Source organism: Microtus ochrogaster, chromosome 7 (genome assembly GCF_000317375.1).
Source record: "Microtus ochrogaster isolate Prairie Vole_2 chromosome 7, MicOch1.0, whole genome shotgun sequence".
In the NCBI taxonomy this organism is placed as follows: domain Eukaryota; kingdom Metazoa; phylum Chordata; class Mammalia; order Rodentia; family Cricetidae; genus Microtus; species Microtus ochrogaster.
In genome coordinates, this window is record NC_022014.1 from 48734547 (window position 1) to 48749121 (window position 14575).

At 42.3% G+C, this 14575-nt stretch overlaps 1 protein-coding gene across 1 annotated transcript in view; it reads right to left on the reverse strand.

The window, feature by feature from the left end:
* Positions 1–14573, reverse strand: part of Rnf130 (ring finger protein 130) — a gene marked incomplete at its 5' end in the record, with an annotated part of 91933 nt that extends 77360 nt beyond the window's left edge. The window contains one exon of the mRNA XM_005350162.2: positions 14348–14573. Coding sequence (XP_005350219.2) covers positions 14348–14573 — 226 coding nt within the window. The remainder of the gene's footprint in view (positions 1–14347) is intronic.
* Between the last annotated feature and the right edge of the window lie 2 nt (positions 14574–14575).

Genomic DNA, 14575 nt, shown 5'->3' on the forward strand with positions numbered 1-14575 from the left:
CCACAGCAGACATAGCTAAATTAAGTCCACAGCAAGCCAACACTCAGGAGAGGACAATGGAAAATATTTACACAGGGAAGGGCATCCATTTCTTCTTATTCCAAGAAAAATCTCTAGTCTTGATTTTGATGAGCTAACAGCAATTCTTAAATGTTTCCAGTTCCAGGAAAAGGAGGCCTGGAAGAAATCTTTGCAGGTCTATCTATGTCAAATCATTCTGTTTCTTATTTATTCATTTACAGGCTGCTGCTCTGCCTCACTTCCTAGGCAAGACCATAGGACCACAAAGCTACCAGGAGGCCACTTCCAAAAAAATACTGGGAACAGGAACCGGACATGGGAGAAAGGTTTATTTATACTTCTAGTCACAACTAGGAAGAGAGTTCTTAGTTTCGCTCTGTCTTCCTGCAGTAGTGTTATAATTTTACAGGAAAGATAAAACAGAAGCTTGGGAATGTGCAGAGGTAGCCTTTCTTGTGAGACAGGTCATCAGAATCCCTTACTGGGAGGTAAGCTCTTTTTGGAGCAGCTCAAGTTTCTCCGATTCTAATTTTCTGATGCTTTCTCTCTGCCTGCGATCTCCTCAGGAAACTAAATCTCATGGTCATGTCCTCACTAGTACACTAGTGAGCTTGAAGCTAACTCTTCGAGTTGTCTTCCAACATCTGCCTACTTAAACAAAACACAACACCAGAAATCATACCGAACACAGACCCCTAGATACGTTAGGAAGTGCTCTTAGCTAAACCATGAATCCCTAGAAATCCTACTTAAGCCAGCCATCTGCTTCTACGCAGCCATGACCTTTAATGTGTCATCTATTTGTACATTAGCCCTAGGGATAAGAGGGGATGGGAACAGAGAAATGATGACCACAAGGTAAGCTACACACAGAAGTAAGGAACCTAGGTCACATATTTGAGGGAAGGGTTTTGTTTTCCCCTGTGTCTCACAGAACCAAGGAAAAGAGGATTCAGACTGAGGGTAGAAGCCAAAGGCAGGTAAGCAGGTGGGAGGTGGGAGGCGGGAAGCAGGAGGCATAGAAGCAGAATGCTCTTACCAGGGGAAAGTAGACCTTTCTGTTCTTTACAATCCTGCTACTGAATGCACAGCTCACTCACATTAGGAAGGACTGTTTTACTAATTTATGAGTTCAGATGTTAACATCATCCAAAAACACTCCCACTGAAATGCTCGTAACAATGTAAGACCAGCATTTCAGCACCCTTGCACCCAGTTAGTGGACACACACATAGCATCTACAGTAAGTCCTCACATCTCACCTCTCCCTTCATTGGAGTCTCCATCCCTCAGAAATTCTTCTAAGGAGATACTACAGGAAACTTGCATTTTTTTACATATGAAAACATTTTTTCTGCTGCTCTCATTCTTGAATAAGATTAGTTTAGGTTAAATAAAATTAAGTAAAAAAACAAAGCTCCTTCCAATTATCCTCTAGTTCTGTTTTTAACAATGACAAAATATTTGAAATGTGTATTCTCTTAAATATTATTCTAATCATGTTTTACTTTTAGATATAGTATTTTTTAAAGTGTGTACTTCTATATTCCTGATTGGCAATTTTTATTTCTTTGGCCATGTTCTAAAGAACTTATCAGAAGTTATTCCCTTTTTGTATAGAATTTTTAAAAAGGCAATAAAACATCTTCTGTACACCTCTGGTGCTGGATGTGGGACAACACTGTGAGAAGGGTCATCCATAGCTCAACTGTCAGCAAGTTACCAACTGTCAATAGCTATCCATTATCGTTTGTCTTCTGTACTTAGTTACTGTACATCTCAAATGGATTTTGATTATTTTTCACATCCTCAGAACTCAAATATATTTGTTGGATGTTCTCCATGACATAATAAAAAGCATCTTAAGAGCAATTTTAAATGATGGCTAATACAAATCACTTTACATGAAAAGCCATGTTCAAAAATAATTTCTATTACAACTGATGTAACAAATATCTCATTCAAAAGAGAGACGCTATAAATCAAAGTAAGTGAAAATATGTAGCTCAGTCCTCACACAAAATTGGTACCAGAGTACAATAGGAGCGTTAAGTATTTAAACCACCTCACTGTCTATTCACGAAAAGATTCCAGTATTGAGCACGACTCCTTCAGGCCCTTTCTTCTCTTGGCTCCTATCCATCATGTGTTCCTCTCACCTCTGACTATTTGTCCTTATTTTCCAAGGTTCTGTCGTCTGCCCACTTTTCTCAACAAGCTGTACACATCCACTCCCATGGCTTTGTACTATCACCCACATGACAATACTGTCTAAGTCTAAATCTCTCTTGAAATTTAGCATTTAACATTCAACTGTTGCTACTCATAAGATCTTGTGGTGCTAAGTTCCTAGCCAACAGCATTATCTACTTAAACACATGAGACTGCACTCCCTGTAGTGACTACACAGAGACTCAGCTCAGTCAACAAAGTCTTCCAATTCTGCCTGCCAAAAGACCAACCCAAGCTAATGACTGACTCAATATGGCTAATGCACACAGGGATCTAGAACATGACCAAGAATCCAGAGTAAAGCTGGGCAGTGACACATGTCAGTAATCACAGCACTAGGGAGGCTGAGAGATGTCTGTCAAGTTTCAGTCAGTCTTGGGCTACATGGGGACACCGTGTCTCAACAATTACAAAGAATTCAGTCGGATGCTGCGGCAGGAAAATCACTTGAACTCAAGAGGTCCAAGCTGGCTTAGACTACATAACAAGACCCAATCTAAAAAATCCAGGACAGTGTCTGAGACATTAACTCTTGGATAGAAATGTAAAGGGCATGGGCGTACGTTTGTTTTAAAGTCACTTCTTTATTCTAGAATGTACCATTAGTCCCAGATTATGATAGGAATGACTAGAGAGTAGCATAGTCTGGTCCAATGATGTGAAGTGCAGGAGACAGGCAAGAATTGTGTAGTTGACACTAAGAGGGCAGAAGATACTGTCAAGAAGCATTTAAGACAAGTTGTTGAGACAGGGGTAGAAAACAGGACAGGGAAGGGGAACAGCCATTATTAACCAAGTCCCCACAGAGGAAAATTGTGTGGACAGCTAGAAGAAGTCACACAAGAAAAGGTAGTTTCAAGTTTTCTTGTGTGATTTCTTCCAAATTCCCACACTGTTTTAGATCACAAAATGCAAAGAATTTTTCCATCCCTAGCATACCACCCTCCTGTCAAACAAGGAAAATTCTTGGCTTCTTATGCCCACACCCTTGGTTGAAAGACTGTTCTTTCCTACAGAACTGCCTTGAAAACCTTGTCCAAAGTCAACTGGTCAAACCTAAGGGCGGATACTGGGATTTAAGTCCCATCCCACTGATCTATGCATCCAATCATGAATCACAGCCTTGTAACAAGTTTAATATCAGGAAATATGTATCATTTAGTGTGTGTGTGTGTGTGTGTGCGTGTGCGCACGTGCGTGTGTGTTAGGTTGACTGGCCAATGAGCTCCAGATATCTGCCCGTGTGTTAATATGCTCAGCTTCTGTGAGGGTCCTGGGACCCAAACATAAGGTACACATGGTAAATAAAATTTACAAATCCTAAGAACCAAAGGGGTACTGAATGGTTTTAGCAAGTAAATTGCTAATGGTAAGGTAAATGAATGGCATGGGGGAGAGTGAGGTTAGAGCTAAATCAGAGTTCAGACTCCCATTCTAGGGATGAGAAGCCACTGAAGGAGTTTAAACAAGGAGTGACATGACTGTATAAAATTTAAAGAAAGTTATGGAATTCTGGATACTGCAAAAGACTGATAGAAGTTAGGGGGGAAAATCAGAGACCAAGAAACAAAAAGGGAGGAGGGAGGACAGCTACTTATCAGAGGCTCTGAAAATGGCAAGCACACATTGAATAAATAAACTGTGAGGAAAAGATAATAGGTGGTATTTCAGAGAAAAAAGCAAGTATGACTCCTAATTCCATCTAAATAAGAAGAGTGGACAGTGATATTATTTACTGGGTTGGGAGACTAGACATCAATGGTAGTAGACTGGGGGATGAAAACAGAACTAAAGCTCCACTTGGGACTGACCATTTGGAAAGACTAGGATATTTAAGTAAAGACAGCAAGTAGCTGAGGCCAAGTCAAACCATACAAGAAGAGGATTACAGGAGGCACATAGGAAGGAAAAAGAGCTGCCTTCAGAGAGACTAATTAGTGGTATTGGAGATCAAACCTAGAGCCTTACATGTTCTACACCAAGGGCTACATTCCTAACCCTAACGTTTTGGGACAAGATATATTGCCCAGGCTAGTCTTGAAGTTCTCTTGCATTAGGTTTCTGAGTAGCTGACATTAATCACACATGTGTGCTACATACATAACTTTCTTCAAATGAAAACATTTTTTTATTACTGGATATTAAGTGCCCATTGAGTTTTGCTTAGAGTTTACAATCTCAAACCTCAGCTGGATTATTAGGTTTCCTGCTGCTATGCCCCACCCCCAAGTATTCAGCTGCCTTGGTAATAGGAAGCTTGGAAATAAATGGTAAAGGGGGGAAGGGAGGGAGGGAAAGAAGGAGATGGATGGGAAGAGAGAGAGGAAGATGGATGGGAAGAGGGAGGGAGGGAGAAAAGGAAGAAAGAACAAAATAAAGAGCTCATGCCTCATTCATGATGGTGATTTTGCCAAGGTGATCTAGAATAGAGAAAAAAGGGGATGGGTATGCAGGAAGAATCACGTTAGAAGTCAAGAAGAGGGGCCAGGCCGTGGTGATGCACACAGTTACTTGAAAGAATAAGAAAAGACTAGCCAGGCAATTTGGTGACTGCAGCAATAAATTATTTTATGTCCATGAACCTAAATCTGTTTAGGAAAACAAAGCAACTGTCTCTCCTGATCTCACAGATCAAGGAGACCTTGAGAAACAGCTTAGTCTCTACATAGTCCTAAACAGTGCATGCCACTAGAGGCAGAAAGGATCTCAGACACTGGGAAAATAGGGAACTTCTTCAAAGGCAGAAAAGAAAAATAGGAAGCAGATTCATTTGCTGTGACCAGAGGGGAAAAGGGTGGAATTTTACATTAAGAAAAGGCAAATTGACTTAATGGCTCACTAACAAGTACAGCTACCCCTCTGGTTCCCAGAGACAGCCAACTTCTGTTTTTAGCTCTTCTGCTGGCCAGCCGTCACAGTTCCAAAAAGACAGCAGCCATTCTTTCTTAGTTTGTCAACTTTAAACAGCACCTGTGGATTTTGTGATTGTCACAAAACAAGGTTCAATTCACTGACTCTTCTAATCTGTTTTGATTTTATTATTTCTTTGTTTTCCTGTGTGGTCAAACCTTTCTAGTGTCTGCAACCCTATGAGAGGAGTAAGTACCCTTGGTCCGTTCAGAGCTATCTAACATGCTCTTCTCTCTTTCATGTCTTCAGTTTTGCCACCTACTCATGGTAGATGACCTAAGGTCACAAACACTGACTTTCTGCTCTGAAATTGTAATTAATCTCCCATGCTTAATCAACAGGTTATTTTTACACAGTGAAAACGATCATAACTAAAATAAATGTTACCACTACCCTATAAATACATAGAAAAGTTGAGTCCTTGTGCTTGCATCTCATTTCCAGGACTCATTACTTAAAATCGTATCTTGTATTAGCTTGCTTTACATCTGGACCAGTCTTAGAGTAGTTGTTTCACTAAAGAAAAGCAGACTCTTTCAGCATATTCTTGGAACCTGCTCATGTTATCCAACCCCGAAGTCATCCTGCTCTTAATGAAGGTACCGTCATACTTGTCTACTATGAGCATGGCCCTGGGCTCAAGGCCAAACACTGCACAACAAGCAAATTTCCAGGTATTTCTTCCTCAGTCATCCCCTTCAGGCAGTGAATACCCCCCTTTTGTCCTCATGAACACTTGCCCTCAACTTTTCTAAAACACGAATTGTGGTGTGTGGGGTACCATGTCACAGATTCACGTAGAGGCGAGAGGACAACTGTGTGGAACTGTTTCTAGGGATGGAACTCAGGTTGTCAGGTTTGCACAGCACGTGCTTTCAGCCATCTCACCAGCCTACGTTCTCCCCTTTGCAATGAAAACTAATAATCTGTGTTTGTCCCTAGTGCTCATTCTCAGAGGGGAGCACACACGTCACTAAACTCAACTCATAGACCTGCAGCGATTTGTTTGATACAGAGAAATGCCACTGACGATCGAATTGATACAAACCCTTTTTATTTTTCGTATTACTTTGGGTTCTTGTCCACTGTAAATGGACTTAACTCAGTCTTAGTTGACACACTTTGTATTTATTTTTGTAGTGCACACACAGAGCTTTAATGATGTGCTCCTTTATGGCACTGTAACATTCCACTGAGTGGATAGATCATAATTTATTAAACTCACTTGGGAAGCAACACAAAGAGGTGGTTAGAGTATGGGCACTGCCATCAGGCAGGCCTACCTCAAGCCCAGCCCTGCCCAACTTCCAAGGCCACAGTGTGCTACCTCATTCTCTTTAATTCACCTAACACTGAATGCTCAGTACCTCTCTACTATGTTCCAAATACCATATGCATCACTGAATATACAAGAGTGGATATAAAGAGACAGGCTCCCTACCCCCAGAAACAAGAAATAGATACATAATTTCAGTTATGTTAAGTGCTATAAAGAAAACAGGCACCAAATGAAAGACTGGAGTGCCTTAAATTCCCCAAGGGCCACAAGAGAAAAAGAGTACCACCTACGCTCTTAGGAAGATTAAACACAATCAATGTGCAACACCAGCACCACTTGTGGAAGGTAGCACATACCTAACATGTGTTACCTACATTTATTGCCTGGGATAAACTGAGAGCAACAACTTACCCCCACCCACAAGTCAGTACAAATCTTACGCATTTTCAAGGCTAGTGCTCTACAAAGAACTTTGATCTAGGATGTTTCTAACGCCCATTCTCTTCTTGTTTTCTGTTTCTTTTTCCATTCTTTTTTTTTTTAATTTATTTATTTATTGAGGATTTCTGCCTCCTCCCCGCCACCGCCTCCCATTTCCCTCCCCTCCCCCTATCAAGTCCCTCTCCCTAATCAGCTTGAAGAGCCATCAGGGTTCCCTGACCTGTGGGAAGTCCAAGGACTTGAACACACTGAGTACACTTCTAAAGATTGGTTAACATTCCTACCTGCAATCTTGTCATCTGGTGACAGGCCTTTTTTCTGCTTCTTTTTATAGGTCTGGTAATCCTGGACTAGATGTCAGTTTCAGATTTTGTGGTTTTTGGAGATACGTGTTAAAGTATTCCTTTAAATATCACCCTGTCATTTTGGAACAAACTACATGGTCTCAATAAATCAAATTCTTTAAAGATTTGCTTTTAAGCTTCAATGGGGGAGAGGGTCCCAGGACAGCTTTGCTCTAGGAGTAATCTGGCTTCACTACATTCTCCTGCTCACCAGGTTTTTCTACTCCGATGAATGAGAACCTCACAGATTCCCAGCCTCCTAAGAACTTCTGGAACTGTTTTAACTGCTCCTTTCTGGCAGTTCTCCCAGCCTCTAGTAACTTTTTCATGCAGGTCAGTACCCAGGCTCCAGGAAAGGCCCCGGAAGGAATACTCTGGCTCTCCGTAGCCCCCTTCTCTCCAGCACTGCCTCACCCTCTTGGAGCTCTGGCTCATGAGCTGTAAGATTACTTACCTGCATCTAGGCTGTAATTCTTGGCACTGCCGTCTAAAAATCCCCAGACAGCAGGAGGCAATGGTGGGGCTCCCTCACCTTTCTGTTCTCTCAGGGACCCCCATCCTGTGCTGTCTACTGACCTTATCTAAAACTGTTGCTAACAGGCTGTCCGCTTTTCTGATTGGTTAAGGTTGGAGAGGGAACCAATGCCAGCTGATCTATTACAGTGGGAAGTAGAAGTTCCCAGGTTTGACATCAAGTACCTTTGTGCAGGGATAAGACAAGGCCTCTCTCCATATCTCTGGCTGGCCTTGAACTCAGAGAACTGTCACCTGAGTGCTAAGACTAAAATCGTGCGCTAACACACCCAACTAAACAAATCTCATTTTAAAAAATGAAACCTTTCTAGATCACAAGTTAAAATAATGATTTTCATTTTTCTGGTCTCCACACTATTTAAAGTTCAATACAGTACAATAATGGAGCTCTACTCTGTCCACTCCTGCTCTACCCTCTCCTAAGATCCTGCCATCCGCTTCACCAGCACACCAAGACCTCATCGCAGGACTAAACACAATTACATACTTGAATCTCTTGCTAGTCTCAAGCACAACCTTACTAGCTTGGCTCAAATGAAGAAGACAGGACCTATTACTTCCAGGAGTTCAGTCTGGGACAACTTAACAATCAAAGCATCAGTTATAATACAGTCCTTAATGGCAGAAATATGGTAATTTTCTTAAAGAGCTGGAGAGAAACATTTTACCATAAGTTCCGTAGGCTCTCCATAACCATAAACTCTGAAGGTACAGTATGAAAGCACCTACTGATGCCAGCTAACACATGGGCATAGCTGTATTCCAACAGAATGCCTCTGGAAACCCTTGCTTCAGAACAAACGCCACCTGCAAACTGCAGAGAGCCTCCAGTCTTTCAGAACGCTGTGCCTGAGTTGTGCATCCAGCCAAGGCTGATCTTGTCAACAAGATGACCCAAAGTTCTTTCTGGTCGGAAGTTTTGTGCTCACAGAGCTCACACAGCACAAGCACAGAGTAGGCTTTGAAGCTCTTTTTGATGGTATTTGGAGGGCTCTCAAAATTACCTCCAACAACAGAAAGCTGCACCATTAAACATATGGAAAATAATAAGTAAATGCCTAGTACATAAGAAACTTAAAGATAATAAAACTTTTCAAAGGGTGATGAGCAAGACAAACTTAATGGCTGCATTTTATGAATGGGTCAAGAGTGCTATACTTAAAAAAAAAAACTTTTTTTTTTTTTGATTTTCGAGACAGGGTTTCTCCGTAGCTTTTGGTTCCTGTCCTGGAACTAGCTCTTGTAGACCAGGCTAGCCTCGAACTCACAGAGATCCACCTGCCTCTGCCTCCCGAGTGCTGGGATTAAAGGCGTGCGCCACCACCGCCCGGCTTAAAAAAACTTTTTAAAATAAATTTGAATATGTAGGGTATGTGCACATGACTGCAGGTGTCCATGAAAGCCAGAGGAATCTCCAGGAACTGCAGTCACAGGCAGTTGTGAGCAGCCCAATATGTGTTCTGGGAACCAAACTTAGGTCTTTTGCAAGAAGTACACTCTCTCTCTTAACCACTGAGACATCTCTCTAGTTCCATCTCCTCTGTTTTAAATAAAACTGCCTACAAGTAATTTCTGGCTGTCAAAAATCAAATTTATCTAAAAATTAAAGATTTGGTATATTAAATCTTTTTAAATTGTTTAATTAAAACACAAAGCAAATACTAACAATGATTTGTTGCTATAAATGTAGGTGTATATGTATAACAGTCTTCCGATGCAACTGGCTTATAAAGAACAATATTTGGCTGGGTGGTGATGGCGCACACCTTTAACCTCAGCACTCGGGAGGTAGAGGCAGGCGGATCTCAGTGGGTTTGAGGTCAGCCTGGTATACAGAGTGAATTCCAGCACAGTCAAGGCTACACAGAGAAACCCTGTCAGGGGAAAAAAACTCCACAATATTCTTGGGCCAGGATATAGCTCAGTAATAAAGTGCGTGGCTAGCACAGGTGCGGCCATGAGTTTGGCCACTAGTACTACAAAAAGAAACTTGAACAATATTCTCTTTAATGAGTATGTTCTGGCAGGTTTCTTAAACATCTGTCTCATTCTTTCAGTGACATCATGCTCCAGGTGAAAGAATCTTAGACGACATTAGTCTACTCTTACCAGTGAATGATTTCTGTTACAACATTCAAAAGGAAGTTCTTCAGTTTGTTTGTCTCTTATAACTTGTAATCAGAATTAATCATAAACTAAAGGTGTGTGTGGTCTCTACGAAGTGTGATGGAGCTGCCCTACATCCAGATGCAACCTAGTATTGACCCGGGCAAAGTCAGGAAAATTTACTAGATGTGTCATGTGACAGGCGATGGACATGACACATGACATGTCATGTTATGGCTAAACCTTATCTCCATGAATAACTCTCAAAGAAGGTAATGCTTCTTATTTCCTAATTAATATGTAAGTAAATTATATTTAACAAAGAGTTAAAACTTTTTGCTCTAATTTCAGCCCATCATTCCATACACTGAGATTTTAGGAATCCTGACTGTATCACCCAACAAACCAGTTAGATATGTTTGTTTGTTTGTTTTTCGAGACAGGGTTTCTCTGTAGCTTTGGAGCCTGTCCTGAAACTAGCTCTTGTAGACCAGGCTGGCCTTGAACTCATAGAGATTAGTGCTGGGATTAAAAGTGTGCGCCACCACTGCCCGGCAGGATAAGTTGGATAAGTTGTTTTTTTTTTATCACTAGCATAGCAAAGACTTTCAACCTGTAAGAAAGAACAGGAGGAAAAGAAACATTTATCAGACACTTTGCTCTAAAAGAAACAGAAATAAGGTAGCAGGTTGGGAACCTTGATTTTTTTCCTAACATTTATATGACAATAGAAACGACTTGAAAGTGAAGGGGAGAACATACCATGTAAAAACATTGTCTACACTGTAAAGCTGAATACAAATATAGCACACACACACACCTCACATGTTCTTCTTGCCCAGCTATTTAATTATCTCAGCACCGTTTTCAAAGCCTTCAGCTCTACTGAGTTCTCTTTCTGACTGTTCAGAGTATCTGCTCCCAGGATCATATGTACTTTTTTCTGTAACTATTTTGACATCTCTATGTCTGGTAGCCTTCCTCTGCTATTATCAACTGTAATATTACAAGATCTCTTTCACCTTCTGTTTTTAATCAGTCTCCTTCACTGCTCATGAAAATTCTTAAATCTAACTTCAGATTTGCTAAAGGAAGCACCAGGATTCCAACAGGATCACAATTTAAAACATAAAAACCTAAGATAAACCCTTTAAAGACTGCTGCAACTCTCCCGTCAGCAAGATTATCAGTAAGGGTTATTACTCGGCAAAGCTGTTCTCAAAGCTTTTAACACCCCATCCTGAAATTTTCTGTACAAAGCATAAAGTGGTCAATGCCAAACTCTTGCTGCCAGCAATCTGCATACATACTAATTACATCACCACCACAGGGCTTTCTCCGTTCCCAACCCCCACTCTGGGCTCAAACAAAAAGCTAGTGTGCATGCACATAAAGCACATTTACAATGTCTGTGCCACACACTAGCTAGGTCTGCTCTGCAAAGGGATTAGTGTGTGCCTAATTCAAAGCTGACCATCGTTGCAAGCAGCCAAAAAGCAACTAAGATCTGTTCATAAATGTTACAATTCACGCCTTCAAAACTCCATTTCTAAAAATGAATACTTTATCAGGTAACATGCAAATGTTAGCCCAGAACAAAGAGCATCTCCACTCACTGATACATTTTGTTTAATAAAAAATATTTGTTTCAAAGTATACTCGTTTAGGAAGTATTTTACAAAGTAGAATGGTAACACTTTCCAAAATGTGTAACACTTTTAAAATAGCAAATCTTCTAAAGAAAAATAAAGCAAATTTGTCATTTATAAAGAGAGGACAGTAAAGCTCAGTAATTTATACATGCCTAACTGTGCAACTCCTAACTGGCCTGAAAGGAACACTGCAAAATAACAAGGGTTTCTAACTTCACAAAGCAAGCTATAGATATAGAACTAGCCATTACGGTAAACATTAGAAAAGCTGTAAAGTTCTTTTGTCTTTTAGAAAGGGTATTATTGTTTTTGTTTTGGGGAACAGGGTCTCACACCATGGCCCAGGCTGTCCTGGGACACTATGGAGCATCAATCCTCCGGCAATTCCACTGATCAGATAACAAGTATCCATCCACCACTACACCTAGCTTTAAATGGTTTTCTTACACATATATAATTTTACCTGTCTTCTATCATAGTCTTCTTTATAAAACACACTATTGAGTTTCTGGTGCACAAGCACATGTCATGTCACCTTGGATTCCATATACACCCACAGGTGTAGAATCAGCTTACAGGTAGACTACCTGGGAAAAGAGCCCCTCTGAATGGGAGCTTCGTAAGTAAAGCTTCTTAACAGCTTCACCCCAGGCTGTTGCCCTCCTTTTTCGCCAGGGCTTTTAATGGTGCTTGGCAACGTGTGTTTCAATCAGCACTTGCTGGACTGAAAGACCACATGGGTGAAAACCATTTGTCCAAAGCTTGACTGAAGCCACCTACAGGGTCCTGCCATCATCATTCTGAGAAATCCTGGAACAATTCTCATGTGATAAGGGCTGGAGAGATGGCTCAGCAGTTAAGAGCGGTTGTTGGTTTTTGCAGAAGACAAGGGCTTAGCTGCTAGCACCCACAGGATGGCTCTTTACTCCAGTTCCAGAGGCTTCAACACTCTCTTCTGGTCTCTATGGGCACTACACACACATTGTACACATACATACAGGCAAAATACCCACACATAAAATAAGTAAATTGTTTTTAAAGAAACAATAATGATACCTCTTCTCCACAGGAGAGGCGAATACATTATCAGTCTATTTTTCAGATAAGAAATGAAGCTCCCAGGCGGAATTATTTTGCCAGTATCACAGTGTGTGTGCAGCACAGGTCTGATAAGGAGCCTTCAATCTCACGGTGCTATTTCCCCAGGGACAGGATATGACGACTGACTTTTAGTTCCCAGCACCTTTCACTTGGAATCCCGAAAAGCATTCTCCAAGATGGGGCTTAATTTGGGGGTGACAGACAAGCGACAAACAAGCACATGAAACACTTTGGAGTCCAGCATTTTGACTGAGGGCGATGGTCTTGGGGTGCCTGGGGGAAGCAAGCCCCAAGCACGAACCACAGATTTCACAACACAGCACAGCTCTTGCTGCAGAGGAGCTAGCCTGGTTCTTCCTCTTCCTCCCCTTCCACATGACCCTCACGGTCCTCTTCCCCACCAGAAAATAGTATAGCATTGTTACCGCCACAGTTTGGCAACATTACATGTCCCAACCACAGTGACTGGCACAGAGCTGGCAGCAAATATTTATTGAATGGAGCAAAGACAAAAACTGCTTCTATGGTCAAGCAGGGACCTGAAGTGCTGCTTCTAACCTAGTGAAGTAAGAAATACACCATAAGCATTTGGTCACTGGTGTAAAAATGAACAATTAAGAGTCCAGTCTAAGTAAAAGACAGGTAATGGTAAAGCCTTATGTGAAACCCCCCACACCAGCCAGTACGCCCCAAAGAAAACAGCTTAGTATGTGTTAACATACAAATACAGAGCTCAGACGTGCATGTTTTTAATATTTTAGACTATAAAAGCAAACACCATTACCCTAAAGGTTGCCTAGATTAGGTCATCTGAACATAAATAGCAGGGTTTTTTTTTTTAATCCTCTCAACATTCTAGAGGTGAGGGTATAGAGAAGATAGGAGACATCTCCCCCAGGTTTTGCCTGCTAAAGACCTCAAATACAACACTTCACGGAGAAATATGTCCTTTAAAACACTACCAGTAATTAACAGACACAAGTTTTACATTAAATCATTAGCTATGCACAGACCGAATACACAGGAGGGGAGCGGGGGACGTGAGTCTATGTCAAATGGCTTCAAAGACGATTCCTGACCATTTTACCACTTTCCCTCTGGGTGGGCACCCGTGACCGAACACCTGGCTACTAGTTCAGCTACTCTCGCGTTCTTTATCACGTAAAAATCTCCAGTCTCATGACAGCAAAACTAGCGGAGTCACAGAAAGCCAAAAGCAACAGGGACCCCCTCCCCTTAGCCACTGAAGAAAAAACCCGCACGTTTTGACGTTCGGGGAGCGCGGTGGGGGGGGGGGCTCTCATCCCTCGAGATTCACCGCAGTGAAAAATCTGTGGGATTTCAGAACAAACCTGCCGATTCCAAAATACAGGTTAAGCATCTCGTCCACCATGAAGTAGTTCTGCGCCCCTGCACCACCTCCTTTGTCTCAACTGTCCCTGCAAACTCACATTCCAATGCCCTCTAGTAAACAAGCTACCTAAATGAAAACGAGGGGTTCGTTCTAAGTCTTTATTTTATTTTATTGCTATTATTTTTTTAATTTTAGGGGGGAGATGCAGCAAGCTTTCTGGAGCCCCTCTCCCCAGCGGGGAAGCAGGCCAGGCTCCACAGCGCGGGGACCTCGATTCCCTAAGCTGGCGGCCGAACCGCGCGCAGACACCGGGCCACGCCGCCCCCGCGCCCTCCGTCCCCCGCCCGGCCTCCGGCTCCGGCCCCAGCCTCACCTCCGTGGATGGGCAGCGGTGCCAGCACCTGGCCACGGACCTCGGCCTTGGGTGAGTCGAGCCCGTAGCGCCCGCGGTCGATGCGGAACGTGAGCGGGGTGCCACGGCCGGGCTCCTGCACCGTCACGTTGATGAGCGCCGTGTAATACTCCTGGCTCGCGTTGTCCGCCCGCGTCGGCCACAGGCTGCAGGTCAGCAGGGCCAGCGCCGCGAGCCGGGCCGGGCCCG